At 41.9% G+C, this 24,768-nt stretch overlaps 1 protein-coding gene across 3 annotated transcripts in view; it reads left to right on the forward strand.

The window, feature by feature from the left end:
- The window catches only part of LOC105926505 (protein FAM13A), an 84,444-nt gene extending 61,063 nt beyond the window's left edge, over positions 1-23,381 (forward strand). Inside the window, exons 15-26 of one of the 3 annotated variants that reach the window (XM_021316623.2) lie at positions 11,926-12,070; positions 14,760-14,825; positions 16,304-16,517; positions 17,525-17,666; positions 17,755-17,836; positions 17,923-18,128; positions 18,220-18,303; positions 19,420-19,515; positions 19,940-20,023; positions 20,395-20,582; positions 22,083-22,184; positions 22,283-23,381. In XM_021316623.2, coding sequence (XP_021172298.2) covers positions 11,926-12,070; positions 14,760-14,825; positions 16,304-16,517; positions 17,525-17,666; positions 17,755-17,836; positions 17,923-18,128; positions 18,220-18,303; positions 19,420-19,515; positions 19,940-20,023; positions 20,395-20,582; positions 22,083-22,184; positions 22,283-22,406 — 1,533 coding nt within the window. In that variant the 3' untranslated portion in view covers positions 22,407-23,381. The remainder of the gene's footprint in view (positions 1-11,925; positions 12,071-14,759; positions 14,826-16,303; positions 16,518-17,524; positions 17,667-17,754; positions 17,837-17,922; positions 18,129-18,219; positions 18,304-19,419; positions 19,516-19,939; positions 20,024-20,394; positions 20,583-22,082; positions 22,185-22,282) is intronic. The other 2 variants (XM_012862871.3, XM_021316627.2) reach the window with 2 other exon arrangements.
- The last annotated feature ends 1,387 nt before the right edge of the window (positions 23,382-24,768 follow it).

The raw sequence follows: 24,768 nt of genomic DNA on the forward strand, positions 1-24,768 counted from the left end.
TGGTGGGAAGGTACAGGAGGGGCAGGTGAGAATGACTGGAGGTGAAAGTGGAGACACCATCAAGCAGAAACAGTCAATGAATGAACTGCAGGAAACTCATGCTCTACTTGAGAGGTTTCAATGTTTTCACAAGAAACTGCTTTTGGAAAAAAAAAAAAAAAAACATTGTGTGAGAAAAGGCAGAAGAGCTTAACCAGCAGTTTTAGAATCTCCTCTTAGGTGAGGTTGTTCCCATTTTGGTCCTTATAGACATGGTGGCGTATTAAATTTGATGCCATTTGGGGAGCTGCATATTCCATGATGTGTAAACATGAAGTTTTTTGTAATGAGGTGTTTGATTTATTATTGCTTCTGTACATTTTACATTTCCGTAGCTTTGTTGTTTGCGTGCATGTAAAAACAAGCCTATATCAGGTCAGTAGTTGGGTCAGGAGAAATTAATTATTTAAATGCCAGTCTGGGTTTCATCTTTACCATTTGAACGCGTAAAGAGTGATGAAGATGACGCTGTTTATTTCAAAAGGGACAACGCACATTAAAAAACATGCCAGAATTAGCCATGAAGGTTAATGTGTTGGCCCGCAGGATAGCATAGAAAATATAACAAATATAAAGACAATACACCAAATTAACAAGATACTTACATTAAAAAATAGATAAAACAATCTGTTAAGCATATTTAAAAGGAAAAAAAGCTATAAAACACAATAAAAGCAAAACGGATATAAAAATCCCATATCTGCTGGCATTAAAATTGATTATCCGTGACCCAGGTTATTTGGGAGTGATTTAAAAGACACACATGTTCTTTTGCTTTCTGATGTTTTATTCCTGTCATGAGTGCCTTTCTCAGAAAATGAATTCTAAATATAATATACTCAGTCTAAAAGGTACAGTAAGGTCTCCTCTCACAGTAACTTTGGTGGTCCTTGAGGAAGCGCTTGTCAACGAGGTGCAAAACCATGCAGGATTTTAAAGACCAGACACAGATTTTCAAACATGATGAATATAAAAACAGATTATATTTATATATTGCAATGATGATATCCAACCTCCTGTGTGTCTAAGATCTTTATTGTCTGTTTGTAAAGTATATCTGCTGCAGGCAGTGGTGGTTCTAGACCAAATCTAGCAGGGGGGCCAGTGTGGGGCCAGTGTTTTTTCACAGGGGCACAGAACAAAACATTGGGGGAAAAAACCTAAACAGGTCAACATTTCATCGTTTAATATATTAAGTAACCAAAGAGCCCATTGTGGCTCTGGAACTGCAGGTTGCAGACCCCTGATCTTTTCTCAATACAACGGGAGCTTAATGTGGAACAGCTTAATTTTTTAATTAGAGTTATTTTTTTTATATATATATATATATTTTTATTATTTTGTTATTTTATTATTGGGTAAAACCATAGAAAATACAACTGATCCAAATGACCAGTCAGTCACGGTATCTTTTTGTCATTTATCATCCTAAGAAATTTAATATCATGTATTTAGTACAGGCCCCTGTTGGCCCCTGTCTAGAACCGCCCCTGGCTGCAGGTTTCAGGGTCGATGAGTTAGCCTGCTCCCAACTTGCATTTGGGATATGCAGGAATTTACAGATGATATGGTGACTTGCATTATGCATTATGCATTATGCTCCTGGCAGTAACAATCAGAAGATGGGAACATTGGGGCCATAAAGCCATGGACAATGCTCATTCAGCAGTTCAGGTAGAATCTAGTGATTTGAATGATACCCAATTGGTACTAACAGGCCAAAATGTGCCAAAATATACCACACACACCATTGCACCACAGAGTCTAAAGGATGGTTTCAAGACAGGGCGTTCCTTCTCTTCATGAGATTTACAGCCAGATACTGACCCTACTATCTGGAAGTTGCAGCTGGAATTGAGATTCATCAGACCAGGCAACATTGTCTCAGTCTTTTATGATCCAGTTTTGGTGATTTGCCAGTTTTGTCCTCTGACAGGCGACAGAAGTGGGACGCAGAGTGGTCTTCTGCTGCTGTAGCCATTCTGCTTCAAGGTCTAACATGTTATCTTAGTTGTAACGAGTTGTTATTTGAGTTTGTGTTGCCATCCTATCTCATCTTAAACCGGTGAAAATCTCAGCAACAACCAGGCCACATTCAAAATCCCTTCTCTCTACATTCACCCCCATTCAGATCCCTCTTATCTGTCACATCTGAATGCACAAATGTATCAGGTTATTGCTATGTGATTAGCAGATTCACAATCTGTGTAGGTGAGCAATTGAACTTATGTAGATACTAAGGTAGCCGCCGAGTATCGAATTAAATTATTGACAACAGGAAATCTTTGCCTCCTTTCTTTTTCTTATTGTTTTCTTTTTTTTCTTCAGTGTAATTTTCATAGTCCTTCATCTTGCTGCTTGAAACGTTGGCCTAAGGAGTCAAGGCGCCACCTTCTCCATCTACTCGTCTCCGGTTTTAGGCATTTGATGAGTTGTTGTTCTAAGCAGATGGATTTTAGTAGCAGTTCAGCTCGACCACGACGCCCACGCGGTGCCACCGAGCTGCCATCTGGAGCCGGCATGTCGCCCATCTCTGACAGAGGGGTGGTGCAGGACTCTCCCAGCTGCTCATTAATGCCCAGCTTCAGCGAGAGCCATGACAAATATTAGCTACCATCAGGATGACCTTTTCTTTGGTAAATATTCAGCTTACTTGTGTTGCACAGTACTGCTCTCTTTATTTTTCAAGTCATTTTTAGTGACCTGGTAGAAATCATGACTTGTGCATTTTTTTATTAGATAAAAGCTATTAGTTACTTGCAAAAACAAAATCTGCAGATGTTTTAGACAACCTCAGGCACAGAGATTTGTTTGTTAGTGGGATTATTTAGAAAAAGTTGTGGATTTGATCTGCATCTGCATGCTGTAAACTGTCCTGTCAGCCTGATCATGTTGTTAGTTGGCTCCTAAAGCCTCCTGTTTCCCACCTTTAGTACAAACAGTTCTTAGTCTTTAAACACACAAACAGCTGTTGTGGCTCTGTGGGTTATTTCTTTCGGTACGTAAGTCTCTGTAAACCGATACAGCTCAACAAAACAACACGTTGTGCCAGCAATGCTGAAAACTGATAGCAGGAATTGATGGCTATCTTTTTTTTCTGCATCAACTCATGTGCACATCAGAGCACAGATATAACAACACTGGAAAATTGGACATTGGAGATTTTTGTAGCAGATTAATTGACTTTGTTTTTGAGCTACTTAAGGCTATTTTCTGACTCTCTTTGTGTTACACTAACAAATAAATCTGTTGGCAAGTATAAACAGTTTATCATTAGATTTTATGCTGCCTTTTAGGTTAGTGGTAATAATGGTTGATGTTAGACTATTCAAGTATGTTGATCTAAGAAACTGTAATTGTTCTTTGGAATCTTGGATATGGTGCTGTGGAAATGAAATCATACCTTGTGTTTATTTTTATATTTTGTATTTTTATATTTTGTCCTATTACAACCTAAATTTCAAAGTATTCTAGGGGGATCTTATGTGATATATCTGTACCAGCTTTGCACAGCTTAGCCCTGACCAGCGTCCCTGCTGAAAAGCATCCACATTCAATTCAATTCAATTCAATTCAATTTTATTTATATAGCGCCAGTTCATGACACATGTCATCTCAAGGCTTTTTCCGAAGTCAGACTCCATCAAATCCTCCAGGTTGGTGAGAAAGTTTCCTCTCTAGGGAAACCAAGCAGGTTGCATCAAGTCTCTCCAAGCAGCATTCACTCCTCCTGAAAGAGCGTAGAGCCACAGTGGACAGTCGTCTGCATTGTTGATGGCTTTGCAGCAATCCCTCATACTGAGCATGCATGAAGCGACAGTGGAGAGGAAAACTCCCCTTTAACAGGGAGGAGAACCTCCAGCAGAACCAGAACCAGGCTCAGTGTGAACGCTCATCTGCCTCCACCCACTGGGGCTTAGAGAAGACAGAGCAGAGACACAGAAAGCACAGAAGCTCACATTGACCCAGGAGTACTTTCTATGTTAGATGGTAATAGAGGATGATCTGCCTCCCCTGATGATGTCACAGCTAACAGAACACCAGACCAGGTGTACCTTCTATGAAGAGAAAAATGACAGAGAACAAAAAGTTAAAATAACAACAAACAATGCAGATTGGAGAGCAGTAGGAGAACTCAGCAGAGTGAGAGAAATAGACCCTGATGTCCTCCAGCAGCCTAAGCCTATAGCAGCATAACTATAGAGGTAGCTCAGGGTAACATGAGCCACTCTGACTAGAAGCTTTGTCAAAAAGGAAAGTTTTAAGACTAGGGCTTGGGATATTGTTTTAGAACCTAACCCTGCTTTAAACCTTTCTACTACTTCTTGACCTCTCTATTGTGTTCCTTGGTCTCCATGATCCAATTTTTCCTTAATGTTCTCTAACAAACCTCAGAGGCCTATACAGATTAGCTGGGTTTATACTAAGATTAAAGTACATGCTGATGAACTACAATTACAAGTTAAGTGACATCTGAAGCCTTTTTTTTTCATTGGATTTTATTTTGGTGTTTTTTTTCCTCAACCCCAGCAATAATGCTCTACTACTGTTTATTTGTCACATAAAATCCCAATGAGATACTATGAAGTTTGTGGTTGTAACATGACAAAATGTGGAAAAGTTAAAAGTATATCAATTCTTCTGAAAGCTAATGTATACTTCCAATATTTGTGTAGGAAACTGGGACATAAAAAGATGAAGCACGGTTGTGAGATAAGCTTCTGTATTAACAGCCAGGTGGAGGTCTGGGTGAAGGTCTCTGGGATGCGTTAGGTCAGCGACTGGTCCCCTTAAAGGAGGAAGACAAATATTAGGGTTCGCCTTTTTGCCATCTCAGCAGGATTCCTGTTAAATTTCACCACGCTTCTGTTTGTAGACTGTGCAAGTGTAAACCAGCAGTTTAATCATTGTCTAATATGTCCCCTTGTCCACTCGACCCCTCTACTTAGACACACACATTCATGTTTTAAATACACATAGAGGACCTTGCTCTGACTTTCATTCAGTTCAACCATTTCTATGGTCTAAGCCTGACCCTAATCCTACTAACCATTACCAGTATATGACTAATCCTGAACTAAACCTAATTGACACCTTAGTGCTAAACCCACCCTAGCCCAAAAAAGTGAGGACCAAGAAAAGGTCCTCACACTGCAAAAACAGAACTAAAAATAAGTAAAATTGTCTTGAAATGAATGTATTTGCCCTTGCTTTGAGCAGGTAAATAAGATTATTCGCCAATGGAATGAGTATTTCTACCCCTGAAATAAGAAAATTAGATATACTGCACTTGAAATAAGATGATGGAGACGAATTGTTTATATTTTAAGTGCAAAAAATCTTATTCCATTGGCAAATAGTCCTAATTACCTGCTCAAATCAAGGACTAATACTTTCAATTCAAGAAAAGATTTCTTATTTTTAGTCCTATTTTTGCAGTGCACTTTACATCAGTGTCCTCACTATACTAGAAAAACGTACAAACAATGTTCTCGCTCAAATGCAAGTACAACAACACACCCACACATCCTTGTTTCAAATACTGAGGACTATTTCTTTACTTCCATTGACTTCCATTCATTTTCAACCCTTTCTATGCCCTGACCCTGACCTTAACCTTTACGGCTTTATACCTCAATCTAACCGCTATCCCCCAAAATAATGTAAGGACCAAACAAATGTCCTCACTTTACGAGTAAAATACACAAACAATGTTCTCGCTCAGCTGCAAGTACAAGTACACACACACTACTGTCAATATGAGCCTTTCCTGCCCTCCACCTGGATCATTCACGATGATGTAACTGCGGCTTGGGAGGGGGAACACATGGTGCTGTTCAGTGTGTGTGTGTGTGTGTGTGTGTGTGTGTGTGTGTGTGTGTGTGTGTGTGTGTGTTTGCCCATGTACGTCTAAATTATATCAGGATGATGCGAGCTGTAACATCTGCGCTCGACTTAATCCACAGCAGCTCTCTCCCGAGCGTCGTCGAACTGCTTTGTGTTTGCGTCACTGAAAGCTCAAAGCAGCACTTTTTCTACTGTTCATTATCAGTGGATTGATTCATCGGCCTGCTAAAGCAAATAGGATAAAGTAATCAAGTAAAAGTGAGCCGTCAGTCAACAGCTTTTATCTGCCTAATGAGTCGTTTGTTTTTGAGAGGACAGAAAATCGGCTCGCTGGCGAGACTTTCTGCCACTTTTCGGCCATAAGAGGTGTTGCGTGTGTGTGTGTTTGAGATCATTATGTGATAATCTGTTTTAAAACACATTTACCTAATAAATTCCCTCAATTTAAAACCCAGTATGTCTGAAGGAGATGGAGGCAGTGGATAAAATGGAACAACGTTAGACACAAAATGTCACAATCCAAGCCTGAAGGAGGAGAACTGAAAGAGAGAAACAACATGCAGGAAGCAAATGAGAAGGAAAATAACAGGAAATAGAATAAAACTACAGTAAAATACAGTAACTCCTTTCAAAAACAATGCAAATATTGCAAATACTTGGTTTGAAGAAAATAAATCAGATCACCTGAACACTCTATTTTTTAAACAACAGGTTGCTAAGGCAGAAAATTAATAAAATATTCCATGAAATACCTCACAGCTGCAGTCAGGCTGCAGAATAAATGTCAGGCAAATGTTCCCCTTGCAGTTTAGGTTTCGACTGACAGCTCTCAAATAGTGTCCCAAACAAGGGGAGTTAAAAACTCAAAGGATGATAGCGTTGACTAAAAATATACCTTTTCATTGCATCTTGGTATTTAGACAAAAAACTGAAACCAAAAATGTAGAAAGTAATCAAAAAATTCATTAGATTCAGAAAAATAAATAATAGATTAGATAAATAAATAATATACACAATAATCATTACAAAATGTTGCATATTATAATTAATAGAAGATACATTGTGTTGTTATTTTGATTTTAAAAATAACTCATTGTACCAAACATCAATGTTTTTTTTCTCATTTTGATCTTTACAGAGTAACAAAACTCCACTGGTGTTAACTGGGTAATCAGTGAAGCTATATGTGTTTAGATACAACGTTTAGTCAGCTGCTCCCCGACTGTAATTTTACTAAATATGATGGTTGGGGCTCCTGTGGTTTCCAAAACATGAATGTCTGAAATTTTCCAACCAGAAATGTTTACCAACAGGCAATTTTTGTTCTTTTTGTACGTGAGGGAAAGGCTTCACCTTCTTTCAGCCAGCTGACAAGAAGTGCAAAGCAATAGATGGACGAGTAGCGACCAGAGAGACCTTTAGTCGCCCTGGGACCTGTTTGGGCCTCTCCTGTAAAAGTTTTTAGTCTGTGGGAACAGCCTGAGCAATCATAAATCTGAACAACTGTTTGACTTGCAGGTTAACTTTCATACATTAATCTCACTTCATAATTCATCCTGTTTTAACTTAAAGACGCTAAGAATAAAGAAATGGCAAACGTCTGTTGAGGAGTAATCTGGAATAAAGATGTGATGAGATCTAAAGCCAGGTGCATGATGGGGGTAAAACAATCCTCAGTAAACATATGAGCTGAAGTTAAAAAAAATAAAGCAAAAAAAGTAAAAATGTATTCTAGACTCAAAAGAAGAAGCTGTAAAAACTCAAGAGGTAAAAATAAAAAATAAAAATACAGTTTAACCTGAGGATCCAAAGTCTGTGGCACTCAAGCTTTAATCAAGACAAAAACAATTCACATGCAAATGATTTAATTATCAGTGAATTCAGAAAGTTGTCTTTAGACAAACTGCTGCTCTGTTATAACACAAAGAGATGTTATAAAAAGCCTGAAACAATTCTTGATTACTTCTTAATATGATCTACTTACTGGCCCATTATTGAGCTCAGACTCAGGCGTGATGTCATCTATTTAATCAGGTCACAAAAAAAACCACTAAATTCTTCCCTTGATAAAATCTGAATCCATCAAAAGGTGCTTTAATATAACACACATTTAACCCTTTTAATCTAAAATAAGGAACATTTCTAATAGTTAAACTGGCTGAGTCCATTATAGTGTAATTTGATCGCTAATGCCCAACTAAAGGCAAAATGGTGAAAAATGCCTTATCAGAGTTTTACTCTGTAAACAGGAAGAAGAAGACATGAACAGAAAGAGCATATCTAGTGGTTTTTAAACTCTGCTTTGTAACAACTACAGATGCAGCAGATCTAACCGGAAGGCGTCTATTTGACTATATTCGGTTTATTTATAATATGTAGCAGATAAAGTCAAATGTTTTAAAGCATTAAAAGAGCGTCTAGTGAGCAAAACATTGAAAAATGTGGAAGGAAATATTTTGCGCTGTGGCGAAATAAGTCGGGCTCGCTGTGGCGACATGGAGCGATGTTCTGCTCAGCAGCGACCCGGTTCTGCAAACAGAACAACGTTCTAGCTTCATCATCCAGACAGGAGTGGAATATAAATCCAGCGACGTGCAGAAATTGGTTTTCTGCTGTTTTCCACCATGCAGCCGCGCTGTTTCTTCTTCATTCTCTGCCACTGACCGCCGTTCATGCTGGTCTTGCCAAACAGAAAGTGCAGATGTTCCTTAATTTGTTGTTAGATTATGCCGTGTTTAAAAAAAAAAACATAATAAAAAATCAGGGATTTGTCAAAGCAAAGTGGAAAAGGTTGAACTACTCTGAAAGTCCCTGTGAATAAAAGAATCGTCTTAATCAGCCATGTTTCAGCTTCGGTTTTCGTCCTCTAAGGATGGCACAAAGTTGGGGGAATATGAGCCACGTAATCATGAAGGACGAGGCAAACGGAGGTCAGATTGTTAAATCTACATGAAAACCAATCTACCAAATTAAACGCTTTGTGAAAGACTACAGTGTCTCATAAGAGGCGTCACATGCCTTGAAGTTTTTAAAAAGTTTGTTGGTAATTCATGTGATCTAACAAAAGCCAAGCAGTAAATAATTTGTGGAAGGAAAATGATTTATTTATGGATTTATTTTTATCTTTTCTTCAGCTTGTAGCTAAAATCCTGGCATCACCACAATGAAGCAGCTCACAAAAACAGAACAAAGAGGATGTTTTCCAGAATTTTCCAGAAACGCGAGGATGTTTCTGGAAAACTCTGGCACCTAGGTGTGAACGATGGAGCCGTGTGGATCACGAGGCTGGCGTCTTTCTGAATCAGGCGATTAATTCAAATTAGCATCTGGAAGCATTTCTACCGGCGGCGGATGTTTTTACCGGTTCTTTGAGTTGATCTGAAGCAGCAGATTTTAGGATGGTGGAGGACAGATGTTAAAGAACCATCTGTGCTAAAGCAGCAATTCTGCTTTTCCCTCCAGGTGAGCAGGAACAAGACGAGCGGCGTTATCCAAATCAGCCATTGTGTGTTTAATAAGGCGATACGGAGTGTTGACAGACGGGGTGAGAGCAGCGTGTTCTCGTACAGGACGGACAAGGGGAGGGTTCCTGAATCTCAGCTGTGACCGTCAGCGCCACGCGGTTGAAATTTGTACAGTTAGTCGGTCACGGCGTGCACGTTCACACGGGGCCTGCAGCGCCGGCGTGTGAGCTCTCTGATTCACATCACATCACAGCTACTTCCCGTGCAACAGCTGAGGAGACGTGATAAGTGGCTGGTTCTGGCCTCGTGCCCAATGCTGCAGCTACTACTGATTCTAATCGTGCTGCTCTGCCATACTGGGAGGTAAATCAACCTTAAAAAAAAAAAACTTCAAATGCATCATTTACTGTAAAGTGTCTGACACACCCAGTCTGATGGTTTTGATCTGTGTTTCTCCAAAAATAGCTCAGCCCCTTCCCAGACGGAGGAAATGAGATCCCAGGGGGTTTACCCTTTAAAAAAAAAACTGTGTTGTTTCCTCACCACATTATTGTTGTTTCTACAACCAAGATGAGATATCAGGAAATGTAAAAAATAGAAATAAAAAATAACAAACTGATTCCAAAGCATCGTGCTTCAAAATATGGAGGTAAAATAAAAGGGGAGGTGAGATGCAACATGATTTTTCCGTCGAGTTTCGCTGTTTTGAGGCAAGCAGTTGTGGAGGGAAAGAGAAACCATCCAGTCAGCCTACGTGTAGCAGCTCACATTTTCTGCGTTGTTGTTCCGTGTCCTCTTCTGTCGCCCCTCCTCCATCCTTCTGTTCAGCGTCCCTCCGCCCCTCCCCGCAGAAACAAACGAGCCCACGGAAGGAAAGGCGCTCCTCAGGACAAGCGCAGCATTGTTTATGGCAGATGGTTGTGTCATTTAATCAAGACGCGGATGTAAACAATAACTGCATTCCTCATTGTCCACAACTACATTTCTAATGAATAGTAGTAATAGACATGTATGTATGTATGTATGTATGTATGTATGTATGTATGTATGTATGTATGTATGTATGTATGTATGTATAGGATTAAGTTAGGGTTACATATAGAAATGCATATGTATATGTATGTATTATGTATTATGGATGGATGGATTACACATAGACTCATGTTTACAAGCATTTATTCCAGGTATTTAAGCTGATTTTCCACTTAAAGCTAATAAAAACATGAGCTTTAGGATTGGAATCTTGCATTAGACCTGTAAAACAAAAGTATGGGGAATACTTTCTTAAGCGCTACTTAGAGATGGTGCTTTTAATTTGACACACACACACACACACACACACACATATATATATATATATATATATATATATATATATATATATATATATATATATATATATATATATATATATATGTGTGTGTGTGTGTGTGTTTTTTTGTAGTAATAGTAATAGTAATATAGTAATAGTAATATCATCTTTTATTGTCAGTGAAACATACATTGAAACATACATTACAACGAAAATTTGTTTCTTTTAATGGAGAGTTAATGATGTCAAAGTGAACTACAATACTAAACAAACCGGTGGCCTGTTGTATTTGGGTTCATATAAACATTAACCACTTCAGCGGCTGTTAAAAGGGAGTACCACAGCTGTATTTATGAGATTATTCACTGAAAAATTAAGGGGGGGGGGGGGGGGGGGGACTGTGACCCTTAGAGTTTTTAATTCTAGTTATATGCAGGGTAATACATGTTGGGAGTTCAGCGAATCCCATAAATGTACCGTTACGTTTAACTAATGGGATACGTTGCGATGAACTGGACTGACACCAAACTGTTTACTGGACTTCATCAGTGAATTCTGTCAGAACCATCAGCGCCAGGCGAGGCTGCCGACCATATTCCACTGTGTGGGTTATTTTGTACCAAACAGTAAGGGGTGTTATGTACATTTTACACTGCCTTTGTGTTGGAGGAAACCATTCAGAGCTTTAGTTGTAGTTAAAGATTGTTTTCTGTGAACAAATCCTTGAACACACCTCATAAGGGATGGAATATATGATTATTTTGTATTTTTATCTATCTATCTATTTATTTATTTATTTATTTATTTATTTATTTATTTAGTTAGTTAGTTAGTTAGTTAGTTAGTTAGTTAGTTAGTTAGTTAGTTAATACTGAAGCGGTATCCATCCATCTCGTCCTAGAAATGTTTAGTCACAATGTCAGCGTTAAAGCGCCCATTCATTACATCTAAACTCGTTTTGCCATACATATGTGAGCGAAGGAAAACTACTATGTGGAAGGTGGGAAATAACGGATTGCTGCGTCTTAAAGACTGGGCGGGGCTAAACCTCTTCTGCCCAATCAGATGTAGCGACATGTAGCTGGGCGTATGTTTTTATTTTCCCCGTTGAGCCAATCAGGAGCCGGGATCGGCCCCTCTCTGTCAGGGCAGGGCCTCGCCGAGCCTCTGCTCAACTTAAAGAGTGTCTGCCCCCCCCTCCCAGCCTGCAGGTTGTTGTTGTTGGACTGAGGACTCTTTGCTTTTACCCCCATGGTTGTGCAGACGCTAAGGATGAAGATCCAGGAGTCGCCCGTCGCCTGTGACGCGGGGAGGATCGGAGGCGGGGAGGTGCGCGCCTCGGAGCCGGACCGGGAGGACGTTCCCCGGCTGGACCTGACAGCTCTGACCGAGGACAGCAGCTGGGGAGGTGAGGCTGCACGCTGACTTCTTCGCTCACACACCCCGCGTTGTTGCTGTTGCTGCAGACGGGGAAGCTAAGACGGAGGCATGCTTTTTTAACATCGACCCGCATTTAGATGCGCACGCATGGGCGTCAGCTGCACGCACCTTCTGGGCCTCTTCTGCAGACTTTAGCAGATTAAAAAATCCTCTTAAGGTCTCCGTCCACCTTGTTTGCGACCAATTGGCCGCCTTTTCCTGCAGGGTTGTGCAGCCGGGTTTGGTTTAAGCAGTTTAAATGTGTTTTTTTTTTTTGTGTGTGTTTATCCTGATGGCTCTGTTTGCTGAATGGTTGTGGAGCCTCGTCTAGAAACCACCTGCAGCTGTAATTTTCAGCCAGAATCGTTGCATATATGTGGGGTTTATAGAGCCCACTGAGACGGGGTTGCATTCAGGAAACACAGATCTTTGTTTATTTACTCCTGTGATTTTGATCTGATGTGTGTTGGTAATAATCGGCAGTCAACCCATCAGATGAGTGATAATCCAGAGTTAAGCGCTGCGCCTCCTCCTCCTCCTCCTTTCCTCTCAGTGTTCTTGATTTTCTTGTTTCTGCGTTTGCTTTTTTTTTTTTTTTTTTGCGCCGTTCCATCTGCGCAGAGAGGAAACCACACACTGTCTGCTTTGTGCGCACCCACCGATTGTTTGGACGGGACTTTGCAACACGCCCTTCTCTCTAAGTTTTGAACCAGGAGTGCCGAGGCTTTGCATAGATGAATGGGATGCGGTTGAGCCTCAGAGAACACGCTGTACTGTCCCCCCCCCCCCCCCCCTTTTTTTTTTTTTTTTATGTTCCGGGTTTTGGCTCGGCAGCCACGCAGTTTCCTGTTTTATGCCAGAAGCTGCTCTGTGCCATGAGATGTGTCACATCCAGCAGCCTCATGGCCTCGAAGCTCTCTAGTGGCCAAACTTTGCACTTGGAAAAATACTGGAGAGGGTTTGTTGTTGCCATGCAGCCAGCCGCCCACCCCTCTCCCTCCGTCCCTCCCCTCCCTGCAGACGCACAGATGATGGACGCAGTTGTTGTTTTCAAGGCGCGCCAGAGACGCACCGTGTTTTGCATTTGGTGATATAGTTGCAGGATGACTGTTTACTGCTGTTTTCCGATTTTACTGTCGTGCAGATGGTGACTTAATATCAAACGTTGCGCTCCTTTAGGATATTTGCAGTTCTGCGTGGTGCCAAATTCGCCTGCGCTTTTGGCAAGAGAAAAGTGAGACATGCTCCCCCCCTCAGCCAGCTGACAAGCAGCGCACAGCAACATGTGGGGGAGGGGGGAATTACGGCTGGGGGAAAAGGTCGGGCACTCAAGCCACTTTCTCAGGCGACTCGTTAGAAGAAGTTGGGTTTTCCTCCTAAACAGCCTGGAAAGTTATGGAGCTGGATTGAAGTGTTTTCCAGGTTTGGATTAATACGGAAAAAGAAAAGTTCACAGAGAGTCGTTGCATTTCCAGACATGAAGACATTTCCATCATCTAAAGGTTGTGTCCTTCCTTTTTTTATTTCCTTTCTTTCTTCCTTGTCTCTTTGCATTCCTTTCCTTCATCCATTTCTCCTTCCCTTTTATTTCTTGGGTCCTTCCTTCCTTGCTTCTGAGTCCTTTTTTCCAAACTTTCATTCATTCTCCTTATTTTCTTCAATCCCGCCTTACGTCCTTCCTTCCTCCAGTTCTTTCCTTTCCTCCTTTCCTTCTCTTGTCTGTTCTCTTCTGTTTTTTCCCTTGTACCCTTCCTTCTTTCCTTCCCTCTTACCTTCTGTCCTTTCCAGTATCCCTTCGTCCCCTTGCTGCCTTTCTCTCTACATTGTTCCCTTTCTTCCTGCCAGCCTGTGTTTTTTGCAGGTTTTATATATATATATATATATATATATATATATATATATATATATATATATATATATATATATATATATATACGCTCCCCATTCTAGACATAACCACTTCCAATTCACAATTTGCTTTTCTTATTTATATTTTTGTTTTTAATTGTTGGAAAATGATTGAGGAATGTGTAACGTTGAGAGGGAAGATGTGGAAGCTGAGCTGAGAAACGTGTAGGGACCCTGATAGCTGTGACTCCTCATGCTTAACTAAAACACATTTAATGTCAGGAACGGCTCGAAGGCTAGTACCTTCTTTAGTTTTTTGTTGGTTTTTTTTGTTTTTTTTGGCTCCGTCTAACTTTATTTGGCTACGTCTAACTCGTACATTCTGTGCTGAACGTTGAATATTACAGGAAGAGACGTGCATGATTGGCTGTGACAGGCCACCGCTCGGGTGTACCGGTCCTCCTCTGGGATCCCATCCAAGCATGCAAACGCACCGTCTCCGCCAATGCATGAACTGTAACTGCGGACTCCATTAAGTCCCAGCACAGAAAGCCCAATGAGGGGTTTATGTTCTGCAGAATCAGAGAGTAAAGCTGCATGCGGACCGGCGGGCCCATTAGCCAGGGGTCTGCAACCTTTGTCCCACTACATTCTGGTCACTTGATATTTGCTGCCAGCGGGGCCTGAGATGAAGCAGTTAGCGACACTAACTCATGTGTCTCATGTTTGGTTGTTGCATGCCTCTGCTTCACTGCTGCATCTTTGTTTCCATTCCTTCACCTTGTCCATCTCTCCTTTCTCTCTCTCTCTCTCTCTCTCTGTTCCTGTAGATCCCCCCTTTCCTAACTCCTGTTTCCTCGATTTCAAAAGCATTTTCCACGCCGGCTGTTGCGATGGTAAGTCCCGTCCCGGCATTCGGAGCGGCTAATATGTCAAAAGTAAATTAAAGGCAAAGAAAGGAGCAGCTGTGTGCTTGACCTTTTCCCTCTGCACGGCAACATGCTCCAACGACCGGGAACATTACCGCCGAGTGTCCGGAATGGCGCACAGGCGGGTTTTCTGTTTCATTAATCTAGTTAATCCCGAGCCGTCGGTGTGCGGCTGATTTAAGGGATTAATTTAAAATGCCATGGAGCCTCGGCGCCGCCCTGACCCGAGCCTTTCTGGGGAAGATGCGGCGCGGTTTTAAGGCCGCTTGACAAACTGCACGTCCCGGGGCGCGGAGGACAAAACCCTCCAGGGTTTCTGGAGCTGGAATCTGAGCTGAATCGCCTCCAGCTTGACCCGAATGTTCCCCCCGGCTAAGAACAACATGCACACGGCGACCGTGGCCCGTTTGCTCTGAAGGTCGTCTTGTTTTCCTTCCCTGTGTCTGTTGTGTCAGAGTCACGGCTCCTCAGCGTGTCTCCGCTCCCCGCTCGTCTTTTCCTCGTCATCCCCACAGAGTCGCTGTATTCTCAGCACTAAGGTTTCCCAAACAGCCTGATGTTCCCCCGTCTCATCTGACTCGTCTCTTTTGCTCCTTTTTTTTTCTCACACATGCGCGCTCGGAAAGAGACGCAGCGTTTGTCTCTGGAAACTAAAGCGCACCATAGCAGCTCTCAGCGGGGGGCCGCGGCCTGATATTATCCCGCAGAGAGCCGGGCTGGTATTAATAGCTCGGGGATCGTCGGGGGGGTGGGGGGGGGGGGGGGTTGTCCGCCTGGCTATTTCTCTCCAGACATGCTTATTACCAGAGTCAGGGTGGGCGTGGTTTACCCACAACTTCTGTGGCTCTTCTGCCCCCAGAGGAGGGTTTCATTAGAGAGCAGAGCTGCTGTGGTGCTGCTTCTAATTTGCGTTCCCATGTTTCAGTTTGCATTTTTATTTCAGAATGCTTCTTCTATTCTCTCTAAAGTTGAAGTGCGTAAGATTTGATTGTAAGTCCCCTGACTCTGAAGGAAAACTTACTCGTTTCTGGTGATGCATACTGCAACTTCTCTTTTCTTATGACCAGATAAATAATTTATTCCAAAAAGACTTGAGTTATATTAAAATGCTAATGAACGGATAATTCCTTGGGTTGAAAAGCCAAATCAAGTCGTTTATCAGTGTCAGATTTTTATTTTCTAAGGAACTACTGGAGCCCTTTTCTTTTATTCGCCACCATAAAAGAAAACAATTAAGGCTGTAAATTCAACCTTTATTGAACTCCAGATCCCTCCGCAGTAGAAAGTTTGCAGACCAGAACAAAAAATCCTGCGTTTTCCCCCCTCCTCCGGGTTCGTGCACAGCATCTCCGCCCACGTTGTCTCTGCACGCCACATTCTGCCTCCCGCCCGCAGACGGGAAACAAAGCGTAACGGGCCAACTATCTGCTTTACGTGTCGCTCAGAGCCCATCCCGGCGTGCCCGCTGCAGAGGGAGAGCATGGACCGCGAGGAGGCGCGGCTGTCGCCCCACGCCGGGGGACGCCTGATCCGCCAGCTGGTGGAGGAGGACAGCGACCCGATGGTGTCCCCCCGTTTCTACGCCTACGGACACAGCCAGCAGTACCTGGACGACCCGGAGGTGCCTCCTTCGCCGCCGAACGCGCACTCCTTCATCAGGTGGGCCCATTTCTACGTTTATTTGCTGCCTGGCTGCAGGAGGAGGGGAGGAGGAGGGGACGTTCTAAAACTCTTAACGTGAAAAAGCTTAACGAGGCTTAAGGTAGGAAAACAACGAGGAATCATCACCAAATTTCGCATGGCCACATCTTGTCATGAAGACTTAAGCCTGTCAAAAAAAAAAATAAACCAAAATCCAACGATTATAGAAGATATCTCACATTAACGTTTTCTTCTTTATTTGCGCCTATGGCGAGCAAAAAGGCTTAACGTGGTTTAATGTACCTAATCAACGATCAATGATCACCAAATTTCTCTTTCATATTGCTCCTAATAAGCACATAAAACTGTCAAAATGTCAAACCCAAAGTCCAATTATTATGGACGTTATCTGACATTAAGCGTTTCTGCCTCATTGAGGCAAAGGAAAAAGCTTAACGCAATTCAATGCACCTAAACAACGCTCAGTGATCACTAAATTTCTCTCATATATTGTTAAGCACATGAAACTATCAAAAATCAAAACCAAAGTACAATTATTATGGATGTTATATGACATTAAGTATTTAATAGGCATAGAGGCTGGCTATATGAAAAAACTTAATGTGGTTTAATGTACCTAAACAACGTTCGGTGATCACCAAATTTCTCTCTCATATTGCTCTTCATAAGCACATAAAACTATAAAAATATCGAACACAATATGAAAGAGGAATTTGGTGATCATTGATCGTTGATTAGGTACATTAAACCACGTTAAGCCTTTTTCTCGCCATAGGCACCAATGAAGAAGAAAACGTTAATGTGAGATATCTTCTATAACCGTTGGATTTCGTTTTATTCTTTTTGACAGGCTTAAGTCTTCATGACAAGATATGGCCATGCGAAATTTGGTGATGATTCGTTGTTTTCCTACCTTAAGCTACGTTAAGCGTTTTTCACGTTAAGCGTTTTAGAATGTCCCGAGGAGGAGAGTTATAAAGGCGTCGTTTTGTCTCCTGTCGCAGTCGCAGACGAAGTTCATCTCTGGGCTCCTGCGACGACGAGAGAGAGGAGTTGACCTCCGCCCAGCTCTCAAAGAGGATCCACGTGCTGAAGAAGAAGATCCAGAGGTTTGAGGAGAGGTTTGAAGACGAGAGGAAATACAGGGTATGTAGTCATCACGAAAGAGAGAAAAATAAAAATCTGGATTAATTGTGGTAATCATTAGAAAAGCTCATTGTTGTCTGTCTTCCAGCCGTCCCACGGCGATAAAGCTGCAAACCCAGAAGTGCTGAGATGGCTCAACGAGCTGGCCAGGCTTCGCAAGGAGCTGAAGGGTACGGCGGCTCCCAAGAGCACTTTGCAGGTGAACGTTGGAACGGTCGAGCTGGGAGATACAATATCTGTCTGCGTGTTTCTGCAGAACGCAAGCTGCTGAAGTCCGAGGAGGACCTGCCGCCCGTGACGCGCCAGCGCAGCAACACGCTGCCCAAAAGCTTCGGCTCCCAGCTGGAGAAGAAGCTCCAGCAGGAGAAGGCGCCCAAGCCTCCGGTGGAGAGCACGCTGGAGGCCATCTTGAAGAAGCTGCAAGAGAAGAGGGAGGAGATGAACCGGCCCGAGGACATCAAGGTAAAACCTGGTCCGCACGGACCGAGCCGACGGTGCACGCTTTTAGGCTAACGGCAGAACTTCTGACCTCCTTACCGTCCTCCTGCGACAGGATATGACACGGGAGCAGATCGGAGCAGAAAAGGTGGCCATGCAGAAAGCCCTGCTCCACTACGAGAGCATCCACGGCCGGCCTGTGAGTCTGATTCCCTTCATGCAAATATCACTGTGTGTGTTTTTTATTATAGACCCACACAGAACAGCGGAAAAAAAGTTATACGTGCTTTTCAAGCTTCTTCACAAATAAAAAAACCCTAAATAATAATCTAATCAGCCTAAATCAGAGGATGCAATTTAAACAGCATCATGAAGATACAACTGAGAAGTTAGGAGCAGAATTAGGTTATAAAACAAAAGATTTCAACATCCCACAGAGTTCAAACCATCATCTGACGTAGGGCTGGACGATATAGAAAAAAAAAACACATCCATGAAATATAAATCATATTGATCAATATCAATAATTATCAACAAAGTCAAAATATATATTTTAAGTGCAGCCCTGGACATTTTATACTGTTGATTAGCGATTTGTTTTTTAGATACAGAACACACAAACAAATCCTTTATTCAATCAACTTTTTACCAAAACTGTAAGTTTCTAAAAAAGTAAAAAGAACGCTCTGCTCTCTGAACTCTTTCAAGGGGGCGGGGCTTGTTGACGGAGCGTTCCTGGGTCTGCCTTGTGATTGGTTGGGAGAATGCCATCACTATAACATTATCCTACATGGCTTTGAATGTGTTGTTACTGAAAAGTGCTTTATAAATAAACTTGCCTTACCTTAGAATGCAAAAGGAAGGACGACTTTTATTCTATTGAACTTTTTAATCGATCGATTATATATCGTTATTGAATTATCGTCCAGCTCTAATCTGACGAGGGATCTGATGACGACCGCAAACCCACCAAGAAGTCTAGCTAACCTGGCCGGTCAGGATCGGAGTGCATTAATCAGAGAAGCAGCGGAGAAAGGACATCAACGTGTTTGGATGGTCCAGTCAAAATCCAAATCTCATTTCCAAATGAACCTTTAGAAATGTTGGAACTGCCCAAACCCTTATAGCCTCTAACACGGTATAATTACACTTTAACTGACCTCCTCTCTCTAAAGCGTCAGCTGCACAACCACAATAGGGCAAAGTACCATAGCTGTCATGTTTTTTATGCACTTTTTTTATTTATTTATTCACTTGCCGTGCATGTACTAAACGTGAAACAAAGCGCGCTGATTGGATGCATTTCCTGCTCCAGGTGACCAAGAGCGAGAGGCAGATCATGAAGCCGCTGTACGACCGGTACCGGCTGGTGAAGCAGATCCTCTGCAGGGCCTCCACCATCCCCGTCATCGTAAGTACCGCATCCTAATTCCCTCTCGGCACACGCTCAGCACGTCTGCACAGGCCTAATCCCGGGGCGGTGGCGCACGTGGCGGCCGCACCGCGGGCGCGTCGTTGCCCTCACCGGACTTTTAAGTCCAGATTTAACAGATCAGAAGGATCAGAGAGAGAGGAGCCTTCAGGCTGTAGACACTTCACCACAAACAGCCCTGAATGGAATAAAACAGGAGAAATTAGTGTTTTTTTATTGTTATGCTGTTTACCTGCAGGCCGTTATATGTGGATTCACGTTTTTAACTCCACGCCATGACTTTTAATCTGAAAGGCATATATATATAAAAACAAAGCGCCCAGATATGTCTCGTCCTGCTTGTGGCCTTGCTGTAAATGCATCTTGGTGTGGTTAATCCCTCCCTTCTTGACCGTCACCACAGGGCTCCCCCTCCAGCAAGCGCCGAGGGCCCCTCCTTCAGCCCATAATCGAGGGTGAAACCGCGCTCTTCTTCGACGACATCAAGGTGAAGAGCTGCTGCCGTCAGCCTCAGATCCCTGCTCCGTCTTACTTACTGCCAGTTTGCCCCCCCCCCCCCCCCCCCCCCCCCGACCTAGTTGGTGCCTGCTGATTGGGACGCTGCCAGTTTCCTGCCTCGGCACAGCCGTTAAATCAGTAGCTGTTGATGTTTGAATCCTCAAATGGCTTGGATGCATATGTTAAAGTGATGGGTGATGGGAAAAACGTAGCTTTCCTCCTCCGTTTTTACACACTAATGGGTATAAGCAATGATTTAAGGACTAACCCTGCATGATCTAAAGCCGGTTTGGTTTTAACCCTTAGGTCCTCGGCTCCTCTTTTTGTTAACGAGGTCCTGTTTTTTTTTTTTTCTTTCAGGAGGAGGAGGACGGCTCGGAGGACGACGCAGACATAAAGCCTCAGTTCACAGAGAACATTCAGCCCGAGCTCGGCGTCTTCAGCTTCATGGACGAGGAAGTCGACGGCTTCATTTCCCCCGTGGACGACCTGTCCCCCTCAAAAACCACGGCGGACATGGGGCTGTCCAACCTGCACTCGGCCACCATGTAAGTGGCTAAACGAGAGAAGCACGGCTGCTGACGACCACAGCAGGCATTTTCACCTCGTTACTCGCATAACGGTGGCTCTGTCCTCCCTGCAGCGTCTATGTTTAGATGCTAACACGGCCCTGGGGACAATAACACAGCCCTCCATCTTTGGCCAACATGTTTTTCCCCTCGCATATTCAGGCTTACAGCTCTTCTTAGCTTTCTAGACAATTAAATGCTGTCATGGCCTTCATTGTCATTTAGTTTCAGAGCCAGACTTGCTAAAATATACGTTTTAAGCTCTTCTCAGCGTTAGAAAAAGATGTTTGATTCAAAAAGCTGCGTTCAAACAGCCTCGTGCAAAATTGGCAAGCTGTAAGAATATCTCAAATATTAGAGATTAGACCTTGTTTATTTTACTGTAGAGGAAATTGGCTCATATATTTGCTCTGGGCTGTGAGAATTTCTATATGATCGCCCAAACTTAGATTATGTTGACTTCAGGTACGATCCTACCAGCTACGCCACACTAACATCCTGTCCTGTCTTTGGCAGATTAATACAACTTTATTTATAAAGCACTTTTAAAAACAATGTGCTGGACGCCGATTTAAAAATGAATAAAATACAGAAATACCATAAAACTATCACCAGTTAAAACATCAATGATAAAAAAATTATAATAATAGAAAATACATAATAAACAGACTTAAACCATAACAAATAAAAATAAGAACCAACTTCTCAAACTAAGTTAAAAGCCGAGGAGAAATAATGTGTTTTTTAAGAGAAGATTTAAAAGTGAGTCGGACCGTCTGACGGCAGCGACTGAAAACGCTCGCTGCTCATTTTCCTCTTTGGCTTCGGCAAGACTTTAAAGTCGAAGCCAAATTGTTTTTTAAAGTTTTTTTAAAAACAATTAAAACAACTTTAAAATCAACCGGAAAACGAACTGGAAGGCAGTGAGATGCCGAAACAGGAGTGATGTGTTCCCGTTTCTTTGCATCAGTAAAAAGGCGCACAGCAGCTGAAGTTGGTTAATTAAAGACGGGGTCAGCCAAACATAAAGACCATTATAGTAATTAAACGAGTCGTAATAAAAGCATTAAATAAAATCTCTAAATGATGCCGTGACAGAAAAGGTTTTCCTCAAATTATAAAAAAACTGGACTTGATTACATTTATTATTTTTACTGGGCTTAAACAACCTCAGTTGTCTTTTATTCATTAAAATGCAACAAATTCCCTGACATCCATGCTTTGATTCCTGCGATAAAATCCAGAAAGTGAATTAAGTTGTCCTGCTTCCCCTGTTTTAGTGGCATATAAATTCAACCGTCATCAGCATAAAAATGGAAACCAACACCATTAATGGGTTTCTCATATGTTTGGAAAACTGACAAAAGAAATTAAGAGAATGAAGAAAACAGAAAAGAAGCCTAAATGTCTAGAGAGTACCTTTTTTTTTTTTTGGACCAGAGAGTTTGATCTAAACGTGTTTTCCTCTCTCCGTCGCAGGCAGGAACTCCTGGAGCAGCTTCAAGAGACGAGAGAAGAAAAGAAGCGGATCCGCAAGAACCTGAAAGAGTTTGAGGACCAGTTCTTCAGACAGAACGGAAGGTGGGAGGACGGATGCTTCATCACGCGCTCCGTCACGTTGGACGTCCTCTCCAGCTTCGTTTCGCTCATTCTGTCTTTCCGTCTCGCTTTTCTCACAGAACCGTCCAGAAGGAGGACCGCTCCCCGCTCGCAGACGAGTACCACGAATACAAACACGTGAAGGCCAAACTGCGACTGCTGGAAGTCCTCATCAGCAAAAGAGACTCTACTAAGTTCATCTGAGATGATATCCATTTAAAAAAAATAATAATAAACTGCTAGGACTGGTGCTCAGTTTCCTGTGATGCAAACATCTCACTCTGTTGGAATAAAGCGGGAACAAGACGCTGCTCTGGGAACAGACGAAGCCGGCCGCTCCTCCTGGGAAGTCCTTCTCCGCCGGACCTCAACGCCGAAGCGAGATTCTTCTTCAGCCAAGGCGGCGCGCGCACAAATAAACCTAAATCACTGATAATTTATTTCCAGCTATATATTTTTTTCTTATGTTAAACTGTAGAAAAACCTTTTCAAAAGTAAAAGCCTAATATTATTATTTAGGAGAAAATAGTCGTGAAGATTGTTGCTATTTTTGAAGGACTTTGCGATGAAGACGCGTATTTATGCATATTTTTCTAAGGGAGATGTTACCGTTTGTATCAGTTTCCACGCAAATTGAATAGCTTCAGTTATTTCAGTTCTGGCCACCATTTAACCGTCTGAAATGATCTTTTTTTGTTTTTGCTTCTTTAGAAGTCGAATCGAATACTTGCTCACTAACAGAAATGGATTTGTCTTTCACTACGGCCCGAGTAGCGGCACTGATCACTCAAACTGCTCGTTTCTGTGGCCACTTTTTAGCGTTTGGTGGGAAACCGTGTTCGCTTCTCACTTTATGGCGGATAAGCTGGTCTGTAGGTCACTGTGGGTTTTTTTTTTTGTTTTTTTTTTCACAACGCTGTTCAAAGCAGACGAACGTGCAGGAGAGGACGTGGCCGCCCGTTTGTTTCTCTGTAAATACGGATCACCGAGTATGTTTACGTTTCTGTGAGCGAGTCGTTTTATCTCCTTTCTTTCTCCAAAATGGATGATTACCTGTGTGAATTTTGTTTTCACTTAGTGTAAACACTGGCCAGGCTTAACAAATCCTGAGTGTGTACATTTTAGTACATAAAATTGTATTTTGTATATAATATGAATTAAATCATATTTTTACCGACATTTATGGCATTTTGTGCTTCTGTTTTTGCATGAATAAGGTTGAGCGTCTCTACAAAGAGGCATATAAAAAAAGAAAACACGTTTCTAGGCACATGTGGAGTTATATAGTGGGCTATTATGAAATATAAAGTGTTGTGCAATGTGTTAAATGAGTAATTTCTGCTTTTTGTGTCCTGCCTGGCGATGCACTGCAAAAAGGGAACTAAACGCAAGTACAATTTTCTTAAAATGAGTTTTCTTCCTTGATTTGAGCAGTGGCATGAGTATTTTTACCCCTAAATAATTATATATCCTGCACTTAAAATAATAATTCCTCTCAATCTTATTTCAAGTGCAAAAACATTTCATTGGCAAACAGTCATATACTTGCTCAAATCAAGGAAAAATACTAATTTTAAGAATATTTTACTTACTTTTAGTTCCCTTTTTGCAGTGTGTGGCATTAATAACTGTCTTAATGTCAAAGAGAGCCCGACAGATTTTGCTTTCACAAGTGGAGCTTCACTGCTTTTGCCATAGAGCTCCGCTTGATTTATATATTCAAGCTTTATTAGAATTTATGCAAATAACTCCTTTGTCTTAGTTAAAACAAAATTATCAAAGTTGAGAGAATGGGAGTAATTAAGGCAGCTGAAACCCCAAATAGAATAACTAGTGCAAGCTAGTTTTAAAATATTTAACTTTTGCAGAGCGCTGTGAATCGGATACATTAACATTTGTTCTATGTCACCGTTTATTGGCATAAAAACGGGCCAATTAGCAGGATTAAAAAGGTATTCCATTCATCCATCTAATGAACAATATAAAGAAAAACAAGCAATAAAGGTTTGAAACATATGTTGCTGTAATTAAAAAGATTAACTACAACAGAAACCGTTCCAATATATTTTATTTCAAACCTTGGCTTGGACACAGAGCGTTCTGTAGATTTCAGACAAATATGCAGGAAAATAAAGAATCACATCGTCTGTAGCACAACAAAAGGTGCAGAACGGCTGCACAAACCTTTGCATAGGACTAAAAGTCTGTCGGAAAAAGGAAAAATGTCAAATGTTGAACATGGAGGCATGCAGCGTTCGGCTTCAGCCAAAAGGATGCGGCGTCATCAGAAGAGACTCAGGTGCTTTGACGGTAAACCCAGAGATTTTATGACATAACTTGGCTGATTCAAGTTATTGCTGAGCGATCGTGTCGCTATACTTCACGCGCGATTGTTAGATATGCAAGACGACGTCGCCCGGGTCGAACTAAGAGGTCGGGCTGAATAAATACAATATCAGGGCAAGCGCTAGAACACATGGCGGGTACACTAGATCAGTTTTATTTATATATGCCAAGTATTTCATATGCATATGTTATTAAAATATGTATTTTCAATCATTACAAA

Source organism: Fundulus heteroclitus, chromosome 5 (assembly GCF_011125445.2).
Source record: "Fundulus heteroclitus isolate FHET01 chromosome 5, MU-UCD_Fhet_4.1, whole genome shotgun sequence".
Lineage (NCBI taxonomy): Eukaryota > Metazoa > Chordata > Actinopteri > Cyprinodontiformes > Fundulidae > Fundulus > Fundulus heteroclitus.